This window comes from Parasteatoda tepidariorum, chromosome 2 (genome assembly GCF_982258835.1).
Source record: "Parasteatoda tepidariorum strain Cologne lab strain chromosome 2, Ptep-v5.0, whole genome shotgun sequence".
In the NCBI taxonomy this organism is placed as follows: domain Eukaryota; kingdom Metazoa; phylum Arthropoda; class Arachnida; order Araneae; family Theridiidae; genus Parasteatoda; species Parasteatoda tepidariorum.
The window spans coordinates 12,561,082-12,588,475 of record NC_141756.1 but is presented as its reverse complement, the minus strand read 5'-3'; the positions used below and the strand labels follow the sequence as shown (position 1 = coordinate 12,588,475).

The 27,394-nt window shown below is 28.2% G+C and overlaps 1 protein-coding gene across 1 annotated transcript; it reads left to right on the top strand.

Moving 5' to 3' along the window:
• Window positions 1-222: 222 nt before the first annotated feature.
• LOC107445638 (mediator of RNA polymerase II transcription subunit 19) lies at window positions 223-19,720 on the top strand. The gene is made up of 6 exons (XM_016060077.4): window positions 223-462; window positions 5,349-5,502; window positions 13,082-13,181; window positions 14,590-14,695; window positions 15,295-15,428; window positions 19,487-19,720. The coding sequence occupies exons 1-6, from the start codon at window positions 279-281 to the stop codon at window positions 19,574-19,576; spliced, it is 768 nt and encodes a 255-aa protein (XP_015915563.1). The 5' UTR covers window positions 223-278; the 3' UTR covers window positions 19,577-19,720.
• The last annotated feature ends 7,674 nt before the right edge of the window (window positions 19,721-27,394 follow it).

Genomic DNA, 27,394 nt, shown 5'->3' with positions numbered 1-27,394 from the left:
ATGCAGAAATTGCTTTTTTAAAATAAATCATGTATATGTGCGGAAAACCACATTCATAAGATATAAATAGGTTTTTTTTCTCTAGTTAATTAATTTTCTATGAAAGACAAAAATACAACACCAATAAGGTGAGAATCGAACTTTTTATTGCACCCGCTTGATTTTAAAAGTAACATACCACCAAAATTGTAGCTATGACAACTCAACTCTTATATTTAAATAAATAAAAAGAAATTCTGCTTGCGAAATGTTTTGCTTTCGATTCTGTTCTCTGTAAAATGGCCGACTTAGGAAGACGTGCAGAATCATATTCTCCTAAATCGAGCCCTAGAGGGTCTCGTTCTCCTGTTGTTCCTCGGCAAGATTCAACTGGAACCTTAAAAACGACGATTTCACTAGGAAAAGGCAAAACTCCTGCTATCTGGCATAGTGGACCATTCTATCTCATGAAAGAACCGCCAAGTAGGAATTCTAAGAAAAAGAAATATGTTATGATTTAATTATTGCTCTAAATTTATCTTTACATATTAATTTGAAAAGCACTGAACAAAAAAAAAATTTCTTAAATGCATGATTGTTTTTACTTGGGGAAGGGGTTATGTAAATTGTATTTATAATTGAAGTGCTCTACATTCCATAGCTCAAGGCGAGACAAGTAGTAGAAATTGCATTTGTTAGTGAGGATAAATTTCTCCGCTCTTCCTCATTTTATTTTCACTTTTTATATTTTAGTTAAGATTTTAAAATTTAATTTAGAAAATAAGTACTATTTATCATAGATATTTTTTTTTTTTTTTTTGAAATAATAAAATTTCGAATTTTCTTCCCTATTCATCTGAGGTCTTCTATATTTAGGTACATTTTGCTGAAAAAATTAGATTTAAAAAATATGTCAAATATTTATCAGTGTAACTTTAACCAACGCTCTACACACCTCTCTTTTTAATAAATAAAAAAAAAAAAATTTCAAGTCAAAAGAACCCTTTCATGAATAGGTGCCAAAATAAAAATATCTCTAATAGATTTTGTGCCTTAATACTGTGGTACGGAAAAGAGTTTAAATTGTAATAAAATGCTAGGGATATTTCCGTATTGTGATCTGGCGTACCAACAGCAATTACCAAGGCACCAAATGGATTTTAAATGTGGAAAAAAAATTTCGAGAAAGAAAAAAAAGTCATGTAGATGTTAGGCTGAGGTTAGCAACAAGTTATATCCTTCAAGTTGATCTCCTGCTGTGATGCTTTTCTTAGTTTCTCAGAGGTTACCGTCTGAAATTTGCCAAGACTTTGCGATTATTTTGATGTAAATCATAATACGAAAACTTTCTAAAATTTTAAATATTCTAAGCTCTGCTCTAAGTTGAAAAGAGCCTGACTGCAAATCATTATTCTAGACTACTTATACTCCTTACAACGGTTAAAAAAATAGAACTAAATTAAACTCAATTGCGCAACAGCCTATTGCCGACTAAGGCCTACTGTGTCCATCTCTGTTTTCTTGACCTTTGGACTCTGGGGTTCAAGAGCAGATGTTCCGGATGGGTGGTCAGCCCTACACAGAATCCCTGGTCTTTAGTTTCCAAGCATGCTTGATAATAAAGGAGTGAAAGTCTGAGTCAACCTTGCCCATCCCGAGGATAGAACCAAGGACTTGTGGCATGAAGCGCTGCCAATCAGACACTGGGCGTCAAAAGAAATAGAAACCTATTACGAAATATCTTCAATATAATATTATTCATTTTAAAATATATTAATATCTTAAAAGTAAAATTGCTGAGATTATTGAGCAATTATACTTTAACAAATTTCAATACAAATTTAGTTAGATGTTTATATTTGTAGATTAGGGATGCACAACCTACGGGCTATGTACATCCTGCTGACTGTAGATGCTTATGAGAGCTTCTGAATCCAATTTTTAAAAAAATAAAAAATTTGGAAAAATAAAAGAAAATGTCCTATTTTGAATCGCACATTTGAGTCATCACTTTTACAATTTGCATTGATTCTATTGTAAATCTATGTTGTTTCTCGATCATTTTTTTTTTTATTATTGGTTATTGCTATGAAATTCCTCATGGTTTTAAAAGACCCAATATTTTTAATACAATATTACAACCAGTGAATTCATAGTTTGTGTAATTTTTGCAGATTTCATTATAAATTTAAGTGACATTTTGATCGTTTTTGGCATTTATAGTTACCAATTTCTATGTGATTTTTAAGATCCCAATACATTTATTATGATTTGTAGGTTATAAATTGCACATCTAATTTGGCATTTTTTTATGTTCTTTATTTGCACCGATTGCATCATAAATTTAATGATTTTTAAAAAATAATAAATAAATATAGAATCTTATTTTGTACTATAATGGATTTGTTTTAATTTTTGGTTTTTGTTTAAACATTATAAATTTTCTTTAATAAAAATATTTAATTCAATTTTACTCTAGTACTCAGGTACTCTTTAAAATGCATTTTTTTTTTTTTTTTTTTTGCACTCCCATTCTGTAAGCACTGCACTTTTTTTGTTGATACAATTTATAATTTTCCCCTGTTGATTTTGCGCATGGTTACTTGTTCAAGAGATTCAGAAGTATCATTTTTTTTATTTTTAATAAATTTAAATAATTAAAAATTTATTTAATTTTATGCATCTTATTCAGTTTACTGATAAGAAAAATTTTCTGCTTAGAACAATGTTTATATAAAAATTATCATACTTGCCTCTAACATGACTGTATATTCACTATATATGACAATTCGTTAATCTACCTACTGTGCAAGTGACCCTTCAATCCAAATGGCTGTACATCCCAATATATAGATGAAGTTAGTGTCTAAAATTTGCAGTTATAATTAATTTAGCAGTGAAAAAAAATACAGCTTTCATTTTTGCTGTAAAATGTTCCTACAATATTTTAACTTTGCCAATAAGTGAAAGATGATATAGAATTAGTAACATTTTTCTAGTCATTAATGTTTACCTTTTTTAATTATTTTTTTAATCGTGAGTAGTTATTTATTTTTTTATATTTTTACAAATAGCCTTGTGAAGTGAGATAATCAAATTTCACTATGTCATTGTAATAACCACCAAATAATTTATCTCTGTATTTATGAATCACATAGGTAAGAACATAGATCCAATTCAGACTTAATTTTGAAAGCCTGATATCTGTAGATTGTTTTTTTAATCAGCCCAACAGTGTGTAATAGATATTTCAACATTTTAATTATATAAATTAATATTGTATAGCTTATTTTTATTAGTTAATACTTCTTAATTATCAAATCACATACTAGACGTACAATCTACAAAAATCACATATTGATATCTCCCATATTTCTATTTCTTTCAATGTCCTGGAAGAAATAGATTTCTTCTGGGCAACATTCCAACCCTGCTTCTACTATACTTACTGTCTTTATAGTACATAGTAAGAACTAATCTATACAAGTGAAATTTTACTTTCTTTTGGACACTTTTTAATTCTTAAGAAAGTGTAACTAGTGTTACTGAATCTTTTTTTCAAAACAAATTTAAATTTTTCATTTAATAAATATTTTTTATTCGAGAAAATATTTTTTATTTAAATATATGTAATGTTTTATTTTAAAATACAATGTACAATAATGTTTTTTTTTAAATTTTTATAATGTATGTTCAATTTTAAATTTTTTGTAGGTATTTTCCCGTATAGATGTGTCCATATGCTGTCTATAACTAAAACGATTGTCTTAAATAGATGTGTAGATACGTCAAAAACTTATTTTAATTAAACAATAAGTATAATAGCTATATTGAATTGGTTAAGATTTCAAATGGCTAATAAAATAAGGAAGGTGAGAATATTTATAAAATTTCTGTGTGATGTTAAAATAGTAACGAGTATTGTCCTTTAAATTGAAAAAAAAAATTCTTTTTAAGAATGTTAAGTAAAATCTGTTAAATAGAATAACTTTTCAAGAAACAGTTTACTTTGTAAAAGTAATGAAACAAAATTATATTTTGTAATTAGTGTGTAGTGTTGTTAATTTGTAATTGGTGCAGTTTACACTACAAAATATAAGAAAAATTTGTTAAAAATACTTAATTATTAAATATTTCCTATTTTGTAAATATTTCAGTGTCTTATACTTACGGAATATTTTTAATAAATCTAGTTTTTATAAAATGATACATTTTTTTAAGGAACTAATTTTTCAAAAAATTTATTGAAAGCATAATATTGTAATTGGTTTTATGATATCAAATATTTATTAATTTGTTTTGGGAAGAAAAAAAATTTTTTTGTTAAATTTAAATTAAAAATATTTATGCATGTTGTAATAAAAAGTATTTTATTGAACTTCCATGAACTTTCTTTCTTTAAATTTTCATGTAGAAATGTTTTTAAACTTTAGAAAAGTTTTAAAAAAATTACTTATTATTATTGTTTACTTAATTTTTTCTTTGATTATATCTTCCAAATATTTTTCAATAACTTAAGTAGTTCCCATTTTTTAAGGTGTTTTAGATAGTAGACAAAGAAAAGTAAAACAAAATATTGTTTTAGAGTAAGAGATATTTTACTGATAAACTATTAGACAAAAAATGAAATTGTTATTTGAAAAAAAAATTATTGAAATTACTCTCCATAAGTTTATCATCTATTGAACAAAATAATTTCATACTGATATAAAAAGTAGTCATCATTGAGAATTGTGTTATAATAATATAATTGAAAATGTAATTATAATCAAATTAGAGTTAAAGAACAGAGTTTTTAGTATTTTATTTTGATTTTTTATGACTCACCGAGTTATCATCTTCAACTGTTATTTTTGTACACTGTATTTTATAAAGTAAAATAAATTTTACAATTATTTAGGTATTATCTATTTCATCATTAAAAATCTTTAAACTGTTGAGTCCTGTTTAAAAAAAAATGCAAATGTATGATTAAGATAAGAAATATTTTTATTTTTTATGTAAGAAAGAAAATACAATGCATTAAAAAAATGTTTGAATTATTAATGTATTGTAGCATTTAAGAGATTCAACCAAAATATAGAAAGAAAACGAAATAATTTTATGAACATTTTTTAGCTACTGCAATAATTTTTTTTTTTGTTTTGTAATGGAAAGAAAATTTATATTCTTTTTAATATTCAGATTAAGGCAACAAAAATTTAAAAAATATTTGTCTTTTAAAATATTAGGGGCCTTGCATTCTGTTTGACGTGGCCATGGCTATTCTAAATACTTATGATTTTTAATTTTTTAACATTTTTTGATAAATGTAGGACGATATTATAGTAAAATTAGAACTAAAGTAATTTTTTTAATTTTCATCATAGAAGGGGAATTAACTGGAGCTACCAATTTGATGTCTCATTACAACTTAGAACATTCCTATAATAAGTTTTGTGGCCGTAAAATGAAAGATCAATTAAGTGCTTTCTTACCAAATCTGCCAGGCAATATTGATGGACCGGGAAGTCAAGATAACAGGTAACTATTTAATTTCTATCTCATTTCTTCCATGTATATATCATTTTTGATAGATTTTTTAATGCAACAGTGCAATAATAATTATAATAGCACTGTTATATAAATTTTCTATAAATTGATTTCAAACTATTTTGAGTTGCTCAAAATGAAATAATATAATTATACTGGTAGTTGTTAAAATATTTGGAATTATCCTATCGACCTGTCAACGCTCGCTAAAATGCACAAATCTTCTGGCTCCATCATAATGAAAAACAATTTCCAAAATAATCATTCTAAGCACATTGAATTTATCAAATAATAACAAAAAAAATTTAAGTGTAAAAATATGTAATAAAAAATTTTAATAAAAAGAATCAAAACAACGTAAAAACCTCCATTTTTTTAAATCTAATTACACATTTAATTATTCTTGAATCTATCCATATATATTATTATAAATCATTTCGTCGACCAAAATTCCTATTAAAGCAGAAACAAACAAGTCATTATCCTTGTGCAGTCCCAAATTCGAATAATTTTTCAGCAGAGTAAAAAAAATATCTATATATTTCAACATGTTAAAGAAAAATAACTCTTTTAGTCAAAGATTATACAGTAAATATGATACAATTTTCGGTTATTGGCTCAAAAGCTACCTTTTGACGATAATCTCGGGTTTGGCGAATATGGTCAAAGGAATATTCCCAAAGTACCACATGTTTAATTTTTTGCTCTACGTGAAATAATTTTAAAATTAAAAATACAGTATATGCTTTTATTATTTTGGGATTTAATTTGCCTTTATAATATTATACTTAAATTGAAAATTATACTTCTTTCAGTTGTTTGTTCTTTTTAAAAGTAATCTGTTATATCTATATTAGTCTAAAAGCATGTCCTATTTTTTTGGAGCCACTTTGAGATCTGTGCAAAATTTAAGTTTCAAGTGTGCCATTTATTTTTTGAGATTCTTAATTACAGGGTATCCGTGCACCTGGAAAGTCATGGAGTTTTGGTATTAAACAAAATTTGTCATGATTTTAACTATTTTTTCAACAAAAAAATCATTTATTTAGGTCGCAGAAAAATCTCATTTTTAAAATGGAGTTTTCCTCCCCAATTTCACATTGTTCCGAATATCTGGCCACTCACCTGGGATTATCAGGAAATTTTTTTATACTGGAAAAAACCTGGAAAAGTCAGGGAAATTTGGATAAAAACCTGAAAAATCAGGGAATTTCAAAGAAAAGCTGGAATTTTTCTTTTAATTTAAATTATGTTACCATCTGTTATATCCACTTTTATTTAGACGTAAATTAATCGTAAAAAAGTTGAAATATCATCAACTCAGCAATACATTTCTTGCATTAAAATTCTCTTTATTATTACCCAGTTAAACTAGAATGCCATTTCAAATTATTTTATGTTGGGAAATGAATGGAGAAATCTTTGACCTCATTGGAGATTATGGGACTATGTAGTATAGGAAAGGCAAAAATGTGGAAGAAAGGATTAGGATATTTGCTTCTGTTCATAAAAGTAACGTTTTTTCTTTCTTTTTTTTAAGTCTTTTATTCTGTGGGCTGAATTCATTAATTGTTGAAGTTTGTTCCTCTGCTTGGGGGGTATTTTTTTCTTTTAACAAAATTATTCAAAATGTTTTAGTATTTTTAACTTTATAAAATTCTGAAAAAAATAATTGGTTATAATTTAGAGATTTTATCTTGCACTCTTTTTCTGAAAGCTATTGTACAATGGAATTATTTTTCTCAGCAAAGTTTTGTTTTGTAAGATAGTTTTTCTAAGAAATTAATGTTCATTTTTTTCCAACACCATGGAATTGCCCAGGTATAAGAACAAAACCAATTGACTTATCTAAACTAGGAAACCATGTTAGATTGGAATTCTTAATACATTCTAATTTCTATTAAGAAACGGAAAGAAAAAAAAAAGAATAAAAGTTAAAGAATTGTATCCAGTTTTTTTTTTCTTTTTTTTCGATAGAATATGAAACAAGAAATTGATAATTTTTTGTTTACAAATACTGAATATGACTTAAAATAATAGGGCTAATTTGAAACAAACAACATTATTTAAACATTTGACTTATGATATTGGTTTAAAGAAAATTTTATAAAGAGCACTGTTTGTATAAAATACAGTATAAAATGGCTCTATATTCAAATATAAATAAATATAAGAATTTATTGGTTTCTAATCACCTGGAATTATTTTCTTTCGCTTAATAAAAATATATTAAACAGTACTTATTCAAGGTTGTTTTGGATCATTGCTATTTGGTACATTTTGTGCAAAAACTATTTAACACATAAAAAAAAATTTATTCATTAAAAGCATTATTTTCTGCAAGCTAAACATATTGTTTCCTCCACATCTGTTCAAGATGATATATTTAAAAAATAAAATTTTTAATGAAATGCTACACTATATTGACTAATGCACTAATATTGACACTTTTCATGTACCTATACGGCACTTTAGCAAGGGGGGAAACACTGACCTGGAAATTTTAAGAATTTTACTGGAAAAATCAGGGAAATTTGAAACTTGATTTGAGTGGCCACCTTGATTTGAATTTGTAACAAAATCCTCTCTCACAGTCACATTTTATTAAAATGCAAAATGTTCTTATGGTTTTCTTTCAAAAAATGAAGGAAAGAACATCATTTCTTGAGAGAATTATATTTTAAACTTCAGTGATTTCAGAATTTTTTTATTTATTTTTTTATTTTATGAATTTAAAGTTATAACTCAGGGGTTTCCAACTTACATGAGGTCGGGGACCACAATTAAAAACACAAATCAAATGGTGGTCCGCAACTTTGTCAAAATTTTATGTAAGTCTCTTTTATGTTGGAAGCAACATTAAATATTACTGTCAGATTTTTTACCAAGTTGTACAAAACAGAAGTATTGAATTACAAATTAAAATAAGTAGATTTTTAAAAATATTTAATTGTTAATAATAATATTTTTAAAAATATTAAATAAATAATAAAAATTCGGGCTACAATAACTTTAATGTGCACCTATGTATTAAGCAATTAATGTGCAACAGATATCTAACTGTTAAGATATAAAACTTTAAAAAAGTTAGTATTAAAACTTACACAGTGCCACACAAAATGTTCAATGAGAAAATTGAGGTCTGTCTGCTGCAACCACCAGAGAATAGATATTTAAATTTAAAATTTACAAATGTGTGTGTAAATATTTTCGGCCTAAATGAATGGTTTCAAAAAGTTAAATCGGAGAATTTCTTCAAGAAAATTTCTGATACACACATGCTAAATTATATTCACAAAATACAAAAAAAAATGAAATAAAAAAAGAGAAACATGCACAATTATTTTTGTATTTGAATAAATATTTTCTTGGATGCAAAACCTGAGAAATAAATTTTTTTTGCACCGTTGGTATGTTAAATTTCACAGAAACGAAGAAATTAGGTTTTTATTATCGTGAAAAGTATTTTAAACCCATATAGATTTTTTTACGAAAATTTTCACAAAAAATGACAACTAATATTTTTCAGTTCGCGGGCCACAAAATAAGGCTCCACGGGCTGCCAGTTGGAAACCCCTGTTATAGCTGAAGCAAGCCATTCATTGGCAAATTTTTTTTATTCCCAAATGAGAACAGAAAAACCAGGAACATTTCTTTCTTTGCTGATGAACAAGAACAGTATCTTTAGAGTATAATTCTACAGAAGAAAAGAAAGAAAAAACTTCCTAATAAATTCTGCAGAAAGAAAACCAAAATTTTTAACTTACCATTAGAAAAATCCTTTTGCTGTTCTCAATTGCGTTCTGCGACAATGTCACCATGTTTCCCGCGATTCTGCCACAGGACTTTGAGAGTGGACAGCAATGAGTGGTTAAAGACTGATGCTGCTTGCTTAAGAAGATAAAGGAGAATTATTAAATTTATTGCTATGTTTTTGTCAGAGAAAATAGTAACTTCGGTAAGTCAGGAAAAATTCTTGGAATTAGTCATGGATTTGAAAATCTAAAATGTAGCGGATACCCTGTAATTATTTCTTTTAAATTCAAAATTTGTTTTTATTAAGGAAAATAGAAATCTTCTTTTGCACAAATGATCTTTGTAAGGCAATTCTAAATTAATTCCTTTCTTCCCATCCTTTGACTTAACCTTCCAATTTTTGATTTTAATCACACTCCACTTTGGATATTTTTAATTTTAGAATACACTCTGCTGTTTTCAGTGTGATATTTTGACATTTTTCCAATTTTAATTCTGGCTGATATTGCTGATCAGTACTATTATTGATCCCCAATGTTCTTTGTTAACTGTTTCGATTATTTTTTCTAGAATTCTCTTTTTACCCTATAGTCGTCCAAAGCTTTTTTATTTATTTTTTTCACGTTTTTCATATTTTTTTTTCTATCTTTTTCTGATAATTTTTTATTTATATTTTGTTCAACAAGATAATAATCTGCATCTGCATTTCTAAAACTCCTAACATCTAAGATATCCAATATTTTTTTTTTCAACCGTGTCATGGTCTATCTGGTTTTTTCTGTGGCCATCTTGGTGATATCTAGGTATATTTATGTATTTGTTCAGGTTTGAAACAAGTCAAACTAATTATCCTCTTTTTATTACTTGCAAAATCCACAGTTCTAAGGTCATTTTTGTTACACTAGTGATGTAAACTAAAATATCCAATTGCAGGTTTTAAACGACCTCTTTTTCGAGCCTTTAAAAAAAAATTACAAAAAAATTTGAAAAATTCTTCTAATTTAGTTTTCTCTGTCCTTTTAACTTAAAAATAATATAGAATATCTCAATTTAATTTGAAGGGGAAAAAATCGTGCACTATATCCTATTTTTAGGAAAATAAATAAATTTTAGCATTGTTGAAATAATTGTTATTGAGTGGAAATAATTTTAGCATTGTTGAAATTGAATTTAATGTCTGTTAACGAAATCAAATTTAAGTCTCTTAAAAATACTATTCCCTTTGGTAATTGCTGGGGTATTTACCACATTATTTGTCAGTGCGACCTTGACTGTATCGGGCAAACTAAACGCACTTTAAAATTTAGACTTAAGGAACATGATATATGTCCGTTTGAGAAGTCTTGCCTTACATTGTTTAAATCTTGTGCATAAATTCAATCTAGACGATGCTAAAAGTATTACCACCCCAGTTACTTTAGCTTATGCTAATGCCCTGGAATCTTCTTTTATTCATTTGATTGCTGATTCCCTTTGTAAACCCTGTTTTGTCTCCCGGTCACTGTGATTTTTTTTTATTGTTTTTTTTTTTTTTTTTTTTTTTTTTTACTAATTTTGGTTTTTCTAATTTTGTTTCTTACTCTAATTTTGTTTCTTACTCTAATTTTCCCATTTTTTGTTGGAAACTTTGCGTTTTTTATTTCAAATCATTTTTATTTCTTTATTTTCAAGTCTGGCAAGTTTTGAAAATGGGCACTTGTTTCTTAAGTGCTTGAAATATGTCAACTGTTATTTCATATTTGTTTATTTTTTAAAGGAATGAAGTTGTCAATCAGGTTATACCTTACCACTTTAGTTTCGTAGGATTATTTATCTAAAGAAAGGTGTTGGTTGAGTATCAATTGATTTGTGAAACTATTTTAATGTTATGTATAAAAATAAATGTATGTAAGAATATGTGTGTTCTACGATTCTTGGGGGTAAATAAATATTCGGAAAAGAAACTTAAATGGAGTTATGCTATGCACATTAGTTTAGTCTACTCCACTTATTTTTCATTTAACACATGCAGTTTATAATCCTTGTCGAAATTCTACTTCAATACTTAATTAATTTTTTTGCATTGGAAAATTAAATAGAGTTTATGAAATATTCTATTTTCATTAATAAGAACAAATTTCGACTTTAAAGAAATAATTATGAATCTCAAAAAATAAATGGCATATTTTAAATTTAAATTTTGCACAGATCTCAAAGTGGTTCCAAAAAAACAGAACATGCTTTTGGACTAGTATACATATAACAGATTACTTTTAAAAAGCGAAAACAACTAAAAATATAATTTATTCAATTTAAGTATAACATAATAAAGCAAATTAAATCTCAAAATAAAAAAAGCATACCTTATATTTTTAATTCTAGAATTATTTTGCTTAGAGCAAAAAATTTGGTACTTTGAGAATATCCCCTTGACCATTTTCGCCAAACCCGAGATTATCGCCAATAGGTAGCTTCTGAGCCAATAACTGCAAATTTTATCATATTTACTGTGTAATCATTGACTAAAAAAGTTATGTTTCTTTAACATGTTGAAATATACTGTTTTATTTTTTACTCTCGCTTCAAAATTATTCGAATTTGGGACTGCACAAGGATAATGACTTGTTTGTGCTTTAATAGGATTTTTGGTCACTTGCTTTTGGACTAATATACATGTAACAGATTACTTTTAAAAAGAGCAAACATCTAAAAGAAGTGTAATTTTTTGTATAACTGGCCTCAAAGCCCAATTCGGAGTTTATCACTCAACGTTCAACTCTGTAGTCTCGTAAATATGAACTCAGCCCCCAAGACAAGACACCTGGATCAAGCATTGAGACAAACTAGCCTTTATGGAGGATCTTTTGATGTCACTAACACGCTTTTGAGTTTCATGGATCACCTATCACGGATAGCCCGACCGCAAGGGGGTTTTAACCCACAAATACCTCTACCATTGAGGATAAGCAGTGCAAGCCGAGATCAGAATTCGTATCAGCCAACTGTTTCTCAATATAATGTTTGTGTGTTTTTAAATCATTAAATTTAGTATTTTTTTATTTATATATTTACAATTACACCTGAAAAAATTTAAAGTAGCCCAACACTTAACATATGTGCATTTTTCTTTCATGTACATTTCCTTTTTATTTTATTTTTTGAAAATTTCTGAAAACATCTAGATTGCATGATATCTATGCATCTTCAACACATAAAGTTTAAGGCTTTTGCTTTTTGTGTATTTAAAATTAACTTATTGTACATATTAAAGTGCAAATGTCTGAAAAAAATACATTATTTGGAATATTTTATATCATTAAAGTAAAAATATGTTAGAGGAAAACTATTATACGGATCTGGAAGCTACATTAGAGACTATTTTTCATATCTGAAGCAACTCAAGCCATTATTTTTGGAGTCTTACTCCAGTGACAGCTCTGGTTTCAGGCCCCTACAATAAGAGCATGTCTCTTTATCAGTCAAATAAAGAATACATTCTTTACAGCTCTAAATCTTATTGTTAGTATAAAAATATATAAATTAATTTGTATAAATTTTTTCTAGTAAATATTTTTAACAATAAAAATGTGTGTCCCAAAAAGGATATACTGATAGCGCTAAATGTCTACTATAATTCAAGATACACCTTTAATATTTCATGAAAAGAAAAAGCACTTGTTGTAATATACTTGGACCTAATATTTAAATGATGAAAAAAGATAGTGGTTTCTGGAATTCTACGAAAGAATAACTAATGAAAATTTCATTTTGTATCAAACCTTTGAATTATTGTCATAGTTTCTGATTTAAAAAATTGCTCTTTTTTTTTCTTCAGTTGCTTAAAATCTCTAATTGATAAGCCACCTATTGGGGGAAAAGAACTTTTACCACTTACTGGTTCACAACTCTCTGGCTTTAGACTACACCCTGGACCGGTAAATATTTTTTTTCTTTTAAAACATAGATTTTTAAACCTTGTTTTTTCTTCCCTGTATGTTTTAAGAATGGTATTTGCTATTTTTAAAATTTAAAATAAGTTAAGCATTCTTTTATTATTTTCTCATTTCTTAAATTTTCTATTATGTTTAAAACATTTTAGGTTGTTTATATTATATGTGCTAAAAATTCACTGTAAGATACTTTATGTTTATTTAAAGGTAACTCTAATGTAGCCAGAGCAAAATATTTTAATTTGTCTTGGCATTATTACATATTTTCTAGTAAACTATTTTTTCCTAGTTACTCTGAGTCTATACTAATAATTTGTTACTACCTTAAGCTCTTTTAAATCTATGACTATTAAGGAAAAAATTATGCTTGTTTGTAGTTTTTTATTGACATTAAAACAATTTATGTACATAAAACTACATTACTATTGATATCTAACTAAATTAATATTGTATTTAATGCAACTGTTTATTTTTTCTTCTAAAAAACTTGTTCTTATTATTTGAATATTTTTGTTTAAATTTATATTACATATTTGGCTAACCTAAATTTGAAGCATTGTTTTTAGTACTATATACACTGTTCCACTCTTATGAAATATCAGCGCATTTGAATTTCAGATTTTGATTTGAAATTTTTTCTATGAAAAAGAACATTAAAAAGAAATAATAACAAAATCATCAACTCTCACCGAAGGCACAAATTTAATTTAATTCAAGAAAAGCAGAAGAAAAAATCTAATAAATCGTCTTTCATATTTTATTTAAAGGCTTTGTAAATACATTTTAATGCTGAGAATATTCTTTATACATTAAGTTTGCTAACAGGAGATGGTGTAGCAATGCGACAGGCCTCTTAAATGCCAGGATACAATGAAATTGCTGAAACCCTAGAGCATGGTAAAATTTAGAGCTTCACCCTGGGCATCAGAAGAAACACAGCTCCAGTTCTTAGCAGTACTAGTACTTTTTAGAACTAAGAATGACTGTGCTGCTGCTGAATAATATTGCTAGATTTTCATACATTATTTTTTACATTGAATTGTTATATTATGAAGTTAGTAATTGTTGTTGCTTAGATTCTCAAACTATTTATAAATTTACTCCTCTTCACTATTTTTAAGTTATAATTTAAATAAAAAGAAAAGCTTAAAAATGTTTGAATTTAAAACCTTTGCTAAACTTAACGTAATCCATTAGAAAATATGCAAACAGGCTATTTCAGCCTTAATGTTTAAAGTTTAGCTTCACAAGTATAATTTATGTATTTTATTAGGTATGAGAAAAATTATTTGCAATAAAAAAGCAATTTTAAGATTACATTAGTTTCTATTAGTTTTAAATTTTAATTGTGTATGTATTTCGACTTTTTTTATATGCATCTATAATATTTTAGCTTCCAGAGCAATATAGACTAATGAGTCAACCACCACTGAAAAAGAAAAAGCATAAAAAACACAAACACAAAGGCAATGAAACTCCTACTCAAGAATCTCAGCAAGGTTTGTAGGAAAGCTTTTTTTTATGCTTATGTGTGTCAGTTTTTGTTTATTATAAGCTATACCTTATTCAAAATATTAATGTATTGCCAATAAATGTGCCATAACTTTTAGTCATTTTAGCTTAAAACTTAGCTTTTAATCTTTTTTTTTTCCCAGGTAATAACAAACAAGCATATGATGAAAAATAAAACTATTAATAACTTTATTTTGAAGCTTTCTAAAGAGGTAATATTGGCATTAAAATCATTTTTTATAATGCCTAAGTTTCTAAAAAGAAAAATATTTCATTGAAATAACTGTAAAAATGTAATTTTTTAAGATACAACATACAAAAAAAATTAACATTCCAATAATAAAATTTTTTTTCAAAACAAATTTGTCAAAAGTGCCTAAATACGTTGCGTTGTGTTTTTTTATTTTATTTTTTAAAGTATTTTATTTTGGCAATTAATAGGGGAACTGCTCTATTATTCAAGAGCGGCGTCAGATACCCATGTTACAGGTTGTGCACCCTTATTTAAGATATAACTTTGTTATTATTACAAATTTTGTTTAATATGTATGGCTTGTAAGATGTTTATTAATGCATGTTATTTCAGAGGTATTAAAACCAGCTGTGTTTGTGCCAGAAACAAGTAATGAAGGTCAGCATGAGAAAAAACACAAGAAACAGAAAAGGCATGATGAGGAGAAAGAGAAAAAGAAGAAGAAAAAAGAAAAGAAGAAAAAGAAAGTAAGTGATTGAGATTTTGCATATCAGATATAAATAACCACAATACTGTTAATTCAGGGCCTCTGCTAGCGACTGAAATGCCACTATTTACCTTGCAGCAAAATAACTTGGCCAATATTCATGAATAGCCTCAGTTAGGATTCAACGGGCCGTTATTTTTCCAATATTAGCCTGATATAGACTTTTCCGATTCACCCGATATTTTACAGCCAATATCGGTCCTATATCAAATTGTCAGATTCACCTGATGTTTTATATCCATTAAATAGCCAATTTAGGTTCTATATTGGCCAATGTAGACTATATAGGCCATTCTAGGACCAATATTAAAAAATATAGACATCCCAATATTAGTCCCTCGGTCCATATTCTTATAGGATTTATTTTGAGGCCAAGGTAAAATTGCTGCTTAGGTTATTACTAAAACCAGGGTGGCGAGTGATTGGCTACTATTTCCTCCAAAAAAAGGGCTAAATAGTGACTATTTTTCAGAAAAATGTGAACTAATTATTTGAAAATAAGGAGCCATTTTAAAAAATGTTGTTGGCAAAAGGAGAGATTGATAAATTACTACCAAAGAGAAACTATCAGAAAATGACAGGAATTTAGAAAAAATAGTCGCAAACCAAGTGCATCAAAAGTAATGTCTCAAAATCTAAATTGTGTGTAGTAATAACATTGTATTCCAAATATCATTATTTTTAAAATATTGGAATTTGGGGAACCATGTGGAAATGACCGAAAAATTCTTAATAAGTTCTGTAAAAATTATCGGTAGGCATAGATTTTTGATGGAATTGCAACAATTCGAGCACCTCAAACTATAATCACTCAAATTTTAAATTTGTGTGTCATGAAACACGGTATTTAAGTATCATAATTTGAAAAGCCTCGTAGAAATGGTTGGAAAATAATAAATAACCAATGAGAAAACTAAATGAATTAACAATGAATTCTCAAAAAAAGTTATTACTCAAATATGAAATTATATTTTTGAAAAATTATGTGTAAATGACTGGGGGGGATGATCAACAACCATCGAAAAAATAATCAGAAAGTGACTGACAATGGAATCTTCTCTAACTAAACTTGTAAAGAAGTTCAAAATCGTGAGTCGTAATCAAATTTAAAATTCCTATTTTTGTGTGTAGTAATAACATGTATTATCTTCATACAGTGAAACCTCCAGGACCTCTATTTACGACCATTTTTGGAAGGCACGGAATTCTCTCCATAGACTTTGTGTTGAAGAAAACATTTAGGAGAGACCATTAAAACCTCGCCCAGCAACCAGGCAAACATCTGCACCTAATACGGAAACGGTTCAATAAGCAAACTGAAAAAAATCTCAAAACAAAAATTTGAAACAAATAAGTAGATTAAAATGTATTCAAAATGTTTGTCTGAGGCTCTTATTTAGAGAGCTCTTTTTGACTATACAACCTCGTGTTGCAGTCAGAATGCCCTAAAGGCGAAATTATCAATGATAAAATTCAAAAAAATAAGCATCTCAAACAAACAAACCTCTTCTCATCTTTTAATGCTTATTAATTTGTATAATATAAAATGAAATGAAAGCTTTAACAAAAAACATACAAGTTTATTTATTTAAAATAGCTTTGTTATTCATAATTAGCAAATTTGTTTTTGCGCATAATTTAATCAGTTGGGATCATTCTTATAGACGCTAAATTTTATTCATTGATAGTTCATTTCATGACGCAAACAGAAAAGACATTTCCGGACCAACAAAATGACACTGACTAAAAATAAATTCATGTACCTTCGATAACAATTTTGAAATCAGTGGAGGTAACCTTTAAGAAGACCAACCTCCATCAACGATCATTTTACTGTGGAACGGAGAGTAGTCGCTCCCGAGATGTTTCACTGTATTAAAATATAATTCTGGGGAAATGATCGAAAAACTACTTCAGAAAACTTAAACTTATGAGGGAAATCTATCACTTTTTGCGTATTTGGCCGAAATTTTTTATGTGCAGTATTCAAACAGGGCAGCTCTTCACAAATTTAGCTTAGAACAAATTCTGTATTACATAGAGTGTTGCAAAAATACAGTCTTATATTTTTAAAAACCTTATCAAAAATAAAAGCAAAATCTATACGTATTATAATAATATATATATAAATATAATAACAATGTATAAATTAATATTTAAATTAGGATTAAACAAAAACTATCGAATTCTGACATTTACCAGTAGAAAAAGGCAGAACATCAAGGCACTTTTTATCAAAATGTATAATTTTGTTAATGTAAATATCTGAATTTACTAATTATATAGTGAAGCATCCAAGCAAGACCACCTCTGCAAGACCCGCGCTAAGGTTTTCAAATTATTAACCAGTAAATTAGCCAATTATCAAAAGTATTTGCCAATTTTCGAATCTCAACAATTTTTTATGATTAATTTTTTCCCCTAAGAAACTATTTTACAGTAGTTTGTTACAGGCTTATATTATTTGGACCCAATTCTAATTGGTTATGGGATGAATCTACCGAAAATTGCTGTAATCTAATAAAAAAATACTAATTGGTTTAGAAAAATTCATTTTGGCGTAATTTTAATTTCTTTTCGGTGGAAAAAAATCATTCACCAATACTTTCACAAAAACACAATTTTATTTGCCAAATTTACGATTTCATTGCATTTTGCGAGGTGGCGAGTGCTTAGTGCGGGCTTTGCCTCTGTGTACCAATCTCCTCTATTTGCAACCACTTATGAGCGGCACGGAATTTTTTCTGTAGACTTTGTGTTGAAGTAAACTTATAGCAGCGACCATCGAAACCTCCCTCATCGACCGGACAAACCTCAAAACCAAATGCGGAAAAGGTCAAATAAGGAAACACGAAAAAGTATCAAAGCAAAAATTATTAACAAAAAAAATAATAAGTAGATTCAATACATTCGAAATATTTGTGTGAGACTCTTATTTAGAGAGATCTTTTTGACTATCTCTGAAAGAGATCAACAACTTCATGTTCCAGTCACAGTGCACTAAAGACGATGCAATGAATGTTTTTTTTTTTTTTTTAGAGTTGAATGTTAAATTAGAAGAAAAAAAGTTATTTCAGAAAAAACTAAGCATTGTTTCTTCTTCTATTGGCATGGCAGCTCTTTATGGGCCAGAGCCTTCCTTAAAACCTTCCTCCATACATAATTGTTTATTTATTAAAAAAGAATTAGTAAATTTGTTTTTACACATAATTATATCAGTAAAGGTCATTTTTATTGAAGCTAAATTTTATTCATCGATCTGGTGTTCATGATGCCAACACGAGTGACATTTCCACCCCAAGAAAATGACTCTGAGTAAAAGTAAAATTGCTTGCAAAGAAAATATGTACCTTCGACAATATTTTGAAGTCGATGAATGTAACCCCCAAGACATGGGCCCAACCTCCATTAACGCCCATTTTAATGTAGAACAAAAAGTGGTCGCTTCCAAGAGTTTTCACTGTATATGGATTTTCTTTCAATGTTATAATTAAAATCCGTATTTTATTTTGCCTAAATTTTTGTATTCCTCTAAAAATTTGGTTAAGGTAGTTGTGGTTGAACTCTCATTTGCCTCTAATTTCTTGAACTTAAATAATCTTCTTAAAAATTAGTATGTGGTTGTTATCCTTTTTTTACAGTGTCTTTGAAAATGTCTTACAAATCTCAAATATCCCTCAGAGGTTTTCCTTCTTTTGGTAAACACAGATCCCTTAACTCAGAATTACCTTATCTTGCCTTCTTTATTTCATTTTTGTGTGTCAGATTTGGTTTATGTTTGGTGTAGTCATTTTGTCTAATGTTTATAGCTGTGCTGTATGGAAACTGTTTACTGTTATATGGAAACTGTTTACAGTCTTAGTGTATAATCTACATTCAACTCCTGTAAAAAATTTTAAACTTAATCTTTAAAGGCAATTTTTCACTCGGAAAGTTTTTCCCACTTAAATTTACTAGAAATTGGAAATTATTTAAAAAAAAGGAAACTATTGTGTGTAATATAATCATGCTGATCTGAAAACATTCATTTTTCTCTAGAAGCATTGTCCTGATACTTTAACGGGAACACCAATCAATGCAACACCTGGTACTATGCCACATTCAAACATGCCTCCGAAGCCATTGTGAAAGGATAGAAAAGGAAATCAACATTCTAGTGCTAGATCAAAAATTGTTTCAAAATCGCTTATGTATTTGTTTTTTAATATTGTATAGTTATACATTTTATAAGTGTTTCAAATATGAACAAGATTATTAAATATTTATATCACATCTGTGTCATAACAATGATTTATTATTTCTTGCTTGGTGCAGAAATTTGCATTGACACTATAATTCATTTTTCTAAACTCTATTTGATTCATGTGATATATTTTTCCATTGTTGATTGATTTATGTGTACTATATCTTTTTTTTTTCAGAAAAATTTCATTACAGATCAAAATTAACAGAACACCAAGTCACTAAATTTTGGGAGTTAATTTTTTATTCTCATAACGGGTATATTTCTAACTAACATGCATGATAATAAATCTAGAAAACCTTAGAGCCAAAAAAATTATTTTACGTAAAAAAGAATTTGAAGATGTTTTATATTTTTGAAAAGTCAGTTTTTTTTTTTTTTTTTTCAATGAAACAAACACACTCTTACAATGAACCAATGCCTACTTTTTTTTCTTCTCTAAAATAACTTCCAGGCACTCCGTGGAAATGATTTTAATCAACATCAGTGCTTTGCTAAGTTGACCTGTAGGGACATAATTAAAACTATTATCAAAACAACCTTGTAAGATGTGCTGGCAACAAACATCGACTAACCTCAGAATCTGCCCACATAAAATACTTCAGAGCCACTTCACAAGTGGTACCTTTTATTCTATTTTTAAACCCTTCATTATTGAGCTTGCAGAGTGTATTTTGAAGTTCATGGTTGGGTGTCTCAATGTTTTTATACCTCTTGTTTTTACCACTTTTAACTTATTTCCTTTTAATTCTACTCAATTTTTATACTTTTCATCCAGTTTTTATCCAGTTCTCCCATTTTTAAGCCTCATCTTTGGTCCTTTTGACCTTACTTTTAACTTCTCACTTTTATTGTCCTTTTAACTTTAACCATTTTTACTTTTAACTTTATTTTAGTTGAATCATTTTAACTTTTTTTTAAAACGATTTTCATAATCTTTTAAGGCTCACTACTTCAATTTTACACTGTTTTGGACTTAAATGTACTTTTGTCCACTTTTAGTGAACCTTTCAAGTAACCAACTGCTTTTAATTTTGGCCCCTACTAAGTCTCCAGTACTGCTTTCAATATTTTAAAGGCTGCCCTCCATCTGTACAAGGTCCCGCAGTGGACTGATCGATAAGACACGGTTCCCAGCAGATCACCGAAGTCAAGCATCACTGGCTGCGGTCAGTGTGCGGGTGGGTGACCACTTGGATCAGTCTGCGTTGGGACCGAGGGTGTGCGGTATTGGTCCTCGTTAAACTGTGCTACCGTAAAGTGCTCGACTTCGCGCGCAGGTCGTCGGGCTACCGGAGCGGGGGTGCCATCCCCTCCGCAGAGGATCAAAATTGTGATGGCATGTCTTAGGATCATCCTCCGGGATGTTTCCCAGACCGTCGCCAATAGCCCATTGTGCAGCTCTAGTGCGACGTAAATTAACAACAACAACCATCTGTACAAGCTCTTCCCTCGATGCCTTCGTTATTTTGTACTTAATTACTTCTGGTTTAATTGCATGAATTGCCACCTTTTAGTGATTTTTATATTGGCCATCTGACCTCATTGTTTTAATCTATTTGCTAATTATAAAGGTCATTTGGCCTGTTATTTATTTATAATTTTATTATGAGGGTCTTTTGGGTTTTGGGTCTTGTGGTCCTTTTACCTTAACTATACTTATGTTTTATCGTTTGAAATTTGTGATTGAAATACTCATGTAATCCGAAAATTTATTTAATCTTTCATCGTAAAAGAAACTGAAGCCCTGTGCGCCTTTTCTGTTCGGCTTGTTGCCAAATCAAACGTAAGTTTTGTTCTTTTGAAATAAATGCGACAGTGGGGCCTCGCAGTGTTACTCGACCAGCACAGTTGGTGCGAACCTGAGCAGGTCTATTACGGCGACGAGCGAGATATTTTTCCGTATACTCTAATTAGGGTAGTTCGGAGTTAGACTTCACCTTTTCTTTAAAGCGACCAGCATTTTTTAACATTGGAGTAATCAGTTCCACTGTTAAGTGCTGCTGAGCATTAGTGTTATGTGTCAAATACTCAGTTATCTTCTAACGCTGGCAATATTAACTTGAAAAGTTAAGTCTGGCATCTCACAATAGCCATGGAGTTCAAGAATCCACAAATCCGTGACCAACAGCATAATGGTGGCAATGTTTTCAACATTGCACCGCGGCCGCCTTTACTTCCCAAACAAGCTTTTACACATTGATCTGAAGCCATATGGGTTTCAAACTGCCACTGACAATAGAACCCATTCCTTAACCTGTACTATTATGGATCAGAAAGAAAAAAATGCTATTTTCTAACTTCAAAATTTTTTGGAAGTGACTTTTATAGAGAAAGTTTTAAAAGTTGAAAAGGTTTTTAGAAAAAAATACCTATTTACCCCTTAACTCCAGTGAAATCCATTTTCCATTAAATATAATCATATTGTTTTATTTCTATCATTTAATTAATCATAAAGACACTATATATGTGTGTAAACATGATAATAATTTAAATTATTCCTAGCTACAATAGTGTTTTATTGCATTGTTTAATTACGTTCTTGGAATTGAAGTATTGCTCATTTGTAATTATTACTTTTCCTAAAATTTATTCATTAATTATTATGTGAAGCATTTAAAGAGTAATTGAACCCTTAAAAATTGAATTTTTAATATATGACTTCTTTAAAATTCAATTTTATAAAAAACTATTCAACCGATTTTTTTCAAATTTCTTTTTTTGCCCTATGAATTTATTCTTTGAAATGATGTAAAAATTTTTAAATCTCACAATTCAAATTTTTCTACTGTTATTAAATTAAATGATAAAAATAGTATACTAAATAGTTATCAAAAATAATTCTTTGCATGGAATTATCTTTGAATAAACGAATTCGATTATTGTGTGCAATAATTCTTGAGATATGATGAAATACCCAAAAAGTAAAATTAACTTTAAGGGGTTCAGACTTTAATTACTGTTCTCCTGCTCAAGCTATTGGAATTATATTTCCCCGAATGCACCCTCTTCCTCTATTTTGAGGGGTGCTAAAAAAAAAAATTATTCAAAGAAAATAAGTTTTTGTATTTGATTTTGTAACTTAAGATATCGTCTGCTCTAATTTTTTAGCATATTTTAGATCACCTGCTCAAACCATTAAGATTGAGTTCTAGTAGTTGAAAATCCAATCATTACCTAGATCAAAAAATATTCAAAGTGATTTGTTTTTGTTTGTTTTTTTAATTTCATACATTGTACAGTTGATATGGCACCTCCTTTCAATTTTGTAAAATTTGTTATGTGAACTGGAAAGCACCCATTCGTAATACCTTATGAGTTAGCGAGAGACGTTAAAAAGTATAGAAATATTTTTTATAGGGCAATCTTTAAACATTTGGATAATTTATACTGTAATAGGAAAAATTTTTGCTGAACACTAGATTATTAGTTTAGAATCATTTTGCTTCTTGCTCAACATTTTAAAATAAGACAAAAATCAACTACTTATTAAATCAAAAAAATAAGAGAAAATTATTTTCGTGACTGTTAATTACAATTTATTAAAATTTAATAATGTTAGTAGAGCAGCAAAAAATTCTTTGTAATTTGAGAGAAAACATCAAAACTTATTTAATCATTCAATTAGGAGGAAAAGAAGCAACAAAATTGGGACTTTGAATACTGACTTTTCATTTTAAATATTGGTCTTTTGATTGTAGTGGGGGATTAAAAAAAATAATTTCAATCAAAAAAAAATTTAAAAGCCATATATTTAAGAAAATATAGCTAAAGAAGATAAGGAAACAAAAATTACATGGATCGGATGTATAGAAAGTAAAAATCGTCAACGACTTAAAATATCTGTTATTCTAGGTATTAAAGTTAAACCTCAAGCCATGATAAATAAGTAATAGTCAATGCACCGAATACTGCTATATAAATAAATAGTAATAAGACCAAAAGAGATTAAAAGATTCCAAAGCGTTTTTGCTATTTGCCTGACTAGGAAAACATACCTTCTCTGAAATGGGATTGAGGTGGTACTATTATATGCGGTATAAAAGTTGATACTCCAAAAACTTAACATTTTCAAATCACAGATTCTAAATTCGTTATATATATATATATATTAGTTCTGCTACGAAGTTCGAAAGATAGATTTAGTCTTAAGAATGTCCTTTTACTAGAATCGTCACTTTATTGCCTATAATGAGGTATTTTTAAAAAACTGAATTTTGTAGAATAGGGATGTTTTACAGGAGAATGACAACAGAAACTGTGGTATTCCTCACTTTTGAACTTTAAATCTATGATAAGAACGTCAAGTGAATCTGATCTTCAAAGCATTTTATTAATCCAACAGAATAGTGGGAATTAATAGGTTTGCCATTCACAAGATTAAAAATTTGCTCTTTTTTTTTCTCTCTAAAATTATAGAAACATTTCTTGTGCCAGGAATGACATAATTTTGTGAGTTAAATGATTAAACAGTTTTAAAAATATTATTTTACATCTTAAAGTATGCACAATTTATTAATATACTTTAAATATAGAAATGTTGGTGTAAAAATATTTAATTAGTTAAAAAGTTCCATAGACTAAGAGAGTGACTATTAGGTAATTTTAAAATTTTTTCAGGAAATTGTTAGTGAATAATCTTTATTATATGCATGAAAAAAATGTAAAAGATGACATATTTTTCTATGTCAAACCAATCTTATGAAACTGTAATCTTGCGTCAAATCTTATTTTGTGGGATCACCTAACCTGTCATTTTTTTGTTAATTTACTTATAATTTTCACACGATGGTGTTATTGATGGTCTAATTTCGTTTTGTGCAATAAAGAAAAAAAAATTTTTTTTCAAGTTTACAGACAGGTCTAACCTCTTGAATAGCATTAATGTTGTTTCCGTTGCGTATAGGTTTTTTTTTAAATGCATTTTTAACATTATGGATGCATTTTAATCAAAAATATGCTCTATAAGTATTAATGTAACAAAACCTACAGTGTTTGAATTGCTTACTTGTTCAGGGTGGCCACAGAACAAGAAGAAGTCCGAGAATTTTATCTATCAGGAAAAATCAGGCGAATAATTTTTGGGGTACCTAAGGGTCCAATATTTTTTTTTTTTTTTTTAAATTGGTATGTATTCTGGAAGATATTTTCTGACAGTAGTTGGTTCAATTTATTTCAATAAATAAATTACCTACTATTTTTTTTAACTCATTGATGCATTTATATTGACATATTTTTAGCAAAAATTTTATTTCATATATATTAGAAAAATTGCACTCTCAAATTAAAAAATTCTTGTCATCAATTTTAAGAGCTAACTGATAAATGTTTCCCAAAGTCACTATCAGTTACTCTTACATCTGAGTTGCCATAAATAGCTGCAGCATTAAATAAGTTAGTCGTGCATTATATTCTTCTACTGCTATCTACCTGAATGTTAGTTTGAATTATTCTCGAAGAAAATTAAATTAAAATTTCTTTATTTTCAACTTTGGTACCAAATAAAAATGTTTTGTTTTATAAAGATCAAGGAAAAGAATAATTAATTTCTACGAAAGCTGATTCTGAAGAAGAAAACTAAAGCACACAGACAGAAACTGTTTTTCCATAGTACAGTCCATCTTAACTGTTTAATAACTCTCGAGCAGAACCGATTTTTCATGTTGATGATTTGTTAAAACTCAGTAATCCTCAAAATGCAACAAATAGTGATTCAATAGTCATTTTTTTTTTGTAAAGTGAACATTAACCGTTCTTCCCAGTTGATCTTTATATATTTCACGATATAGAACAGTGTTCCCCAACCCCCAGTCCGTGGATCAAATGGTACCGGGCCGCCCATTTCATTGAAACTGAATTCATACCCCAAATTAAAAATATCTGTGTTCCATTAAAATTTTATTTGTTTATAAAAAGGGGCCCTCGAAGGTAGTGACATAAATTTTTGTAATGTATCATTGTCTCCAATTACCCCCAGATGGAACCGTCTCATTGCAAAGAAAAAAGCTTAGGGTACTCATTGATTTAACGTTCTAGTAAGTTGAAATGCTAAATCACTTTATATTTATTTTTTGTTGCAACTGTATTTTGTTTGGAAGGCATGTTTAATTACAATTAAATTAAAATTAATAAATCAAAATGATCTAAAATATAAACAATCAACGTCCCCCCCTCCCCCCAGCAGGCCGCGGTAAAATTATCAAACGTTAACAGGTCCGCGGTGATAAAAAGGTTGGGGGGACACTGATATAGAATACGTAGAATAATATATCTAAAAGTTGATGAAATGAGGCAAGGGATTTTTTTTTCTGATTGTTTAACTTCACTTTTCGGATGTTTTCCCGCCTGTATGCTGTTGAATTTTTTTTTTTTATAAATATTTAGATTTTACTGTTGTATTCCATCTAATATCTTTATTTTGTTTAGTCAAAACACGAAACAACTCTAATCGTACTTAAATTTCTTACGCATAAAAACATGAGACTCGTAGCAATTTGAACTCAAAAGTGAGAGTGTATTGATTAAAAAATAAATACTTAAAAACTAAAAGGCAATAAATTATAATTTTTTATCAATAAATTAACTTAAAATGCCTTTAATTTTAAAAATTAGATAATAATAAAATAATTTCGATATTTATAAACAAACTGTTTGCATGAAGAACCTGGAGAATCATCAAGTGAAAATGGCCGGAAACTTATTGTACCTATCTGGGAACAATACTGAATAATAGTTCGATTTAAAAGTTTCACCTTGAAAGTGGGGCTTTCACTATAGAGCAATTCTACGCCAGGTATTAATTTTTATACCTGGCGATTAATCTTATACTATAATGGTATAAATTAATTATTTTTATACCATTTTAACATTTACTATGTATTATACACTAGAATGTCTATCGAAGCATGTAGTTCTCAAATCTTCACAAAATAATTATTATCAAATTACGGATTTTATTGGGAGAATAACCAGTTTAATAAGAGACTGTAGTATTCGCTAATAAAAAAAAATGGTCAAGTTAAAATTTATGTTTTCCCAGGTATCAATCTGTTAAGATATAAGAGTTACCTTTTTCTTTTATTTAAATTAGACAGCAGTGAAATTTAATTAACGTTCCTGAATTCTCTTAAAGAAATTAGTTTTACAATAAAATATGCAATATAAGTAATACCTTTCAATATTAAAGTATCGCTGGAAAAGTTGATTTCTGTCTTTCACGATAGCATTTTTTTTTATCATAATTATTCAACGAAGTTCTTTTAACAATTAGTAATATATTTGTATGGTTCCTGTAGCAGGCAAAATAGAACCATGCTTAAAAATTAATTTTCTTTTATTTACATTTAGTTTCATTTGATTTGACGTGCAAAAAAAAAAAACAACATTGAAAGCAAAACTTTATTCAAACCTTATTTTCTCCCATTTGAAACTTTCAATAAATTCAATATTGCACTTTGAATAAATTGAGAAAAAATTTCGCACTACGCACTTTGATTTTTTTTTTTTTTTTTTTTTAATTTTGCAGTTTTGTTTATGAATAATTTTTTTTTTCTGTTTGTAAATTTTTTGTTGTAAGTACTGTGAGCAGTAGCATTTTAGTTTTTTTTTTTTTTATTAATTTGTTTATAGCATTAAATTATATAAATTTTGAAACAATGTGAAGAACCTACTTTAAAGTAGTTACTTGGAATTTAGTGAATTTT

What these genes read in the sequence shown, in the direction of transcription:
- LOC107445638 (XM_016060077.4), top strand. Translation starts at nt 279, where the DNA reads ATGGCCGACTTAGGAAGACGTGCAGAATCATATTCTCCTAAATCGAGC. An exon ending in TACTCAAGAATCTCAGCAAG is followed by an intron (nt 14,696 to 15,294) that starts GTTTGTAGGAAA and finishes ATGTTATTTCAG; the next exon opens with AGGTATTAAAACCAGCTGTG. An exon ending in AAGAAAAGAAGAAAAAGAAA is followed by an intron (nt 15,429 to 19,486) that starts GTAAGTGATTGA and finishes ATTTTTCTCTAG; the next exon opens with AAGCATTGTCCTGATACTTT.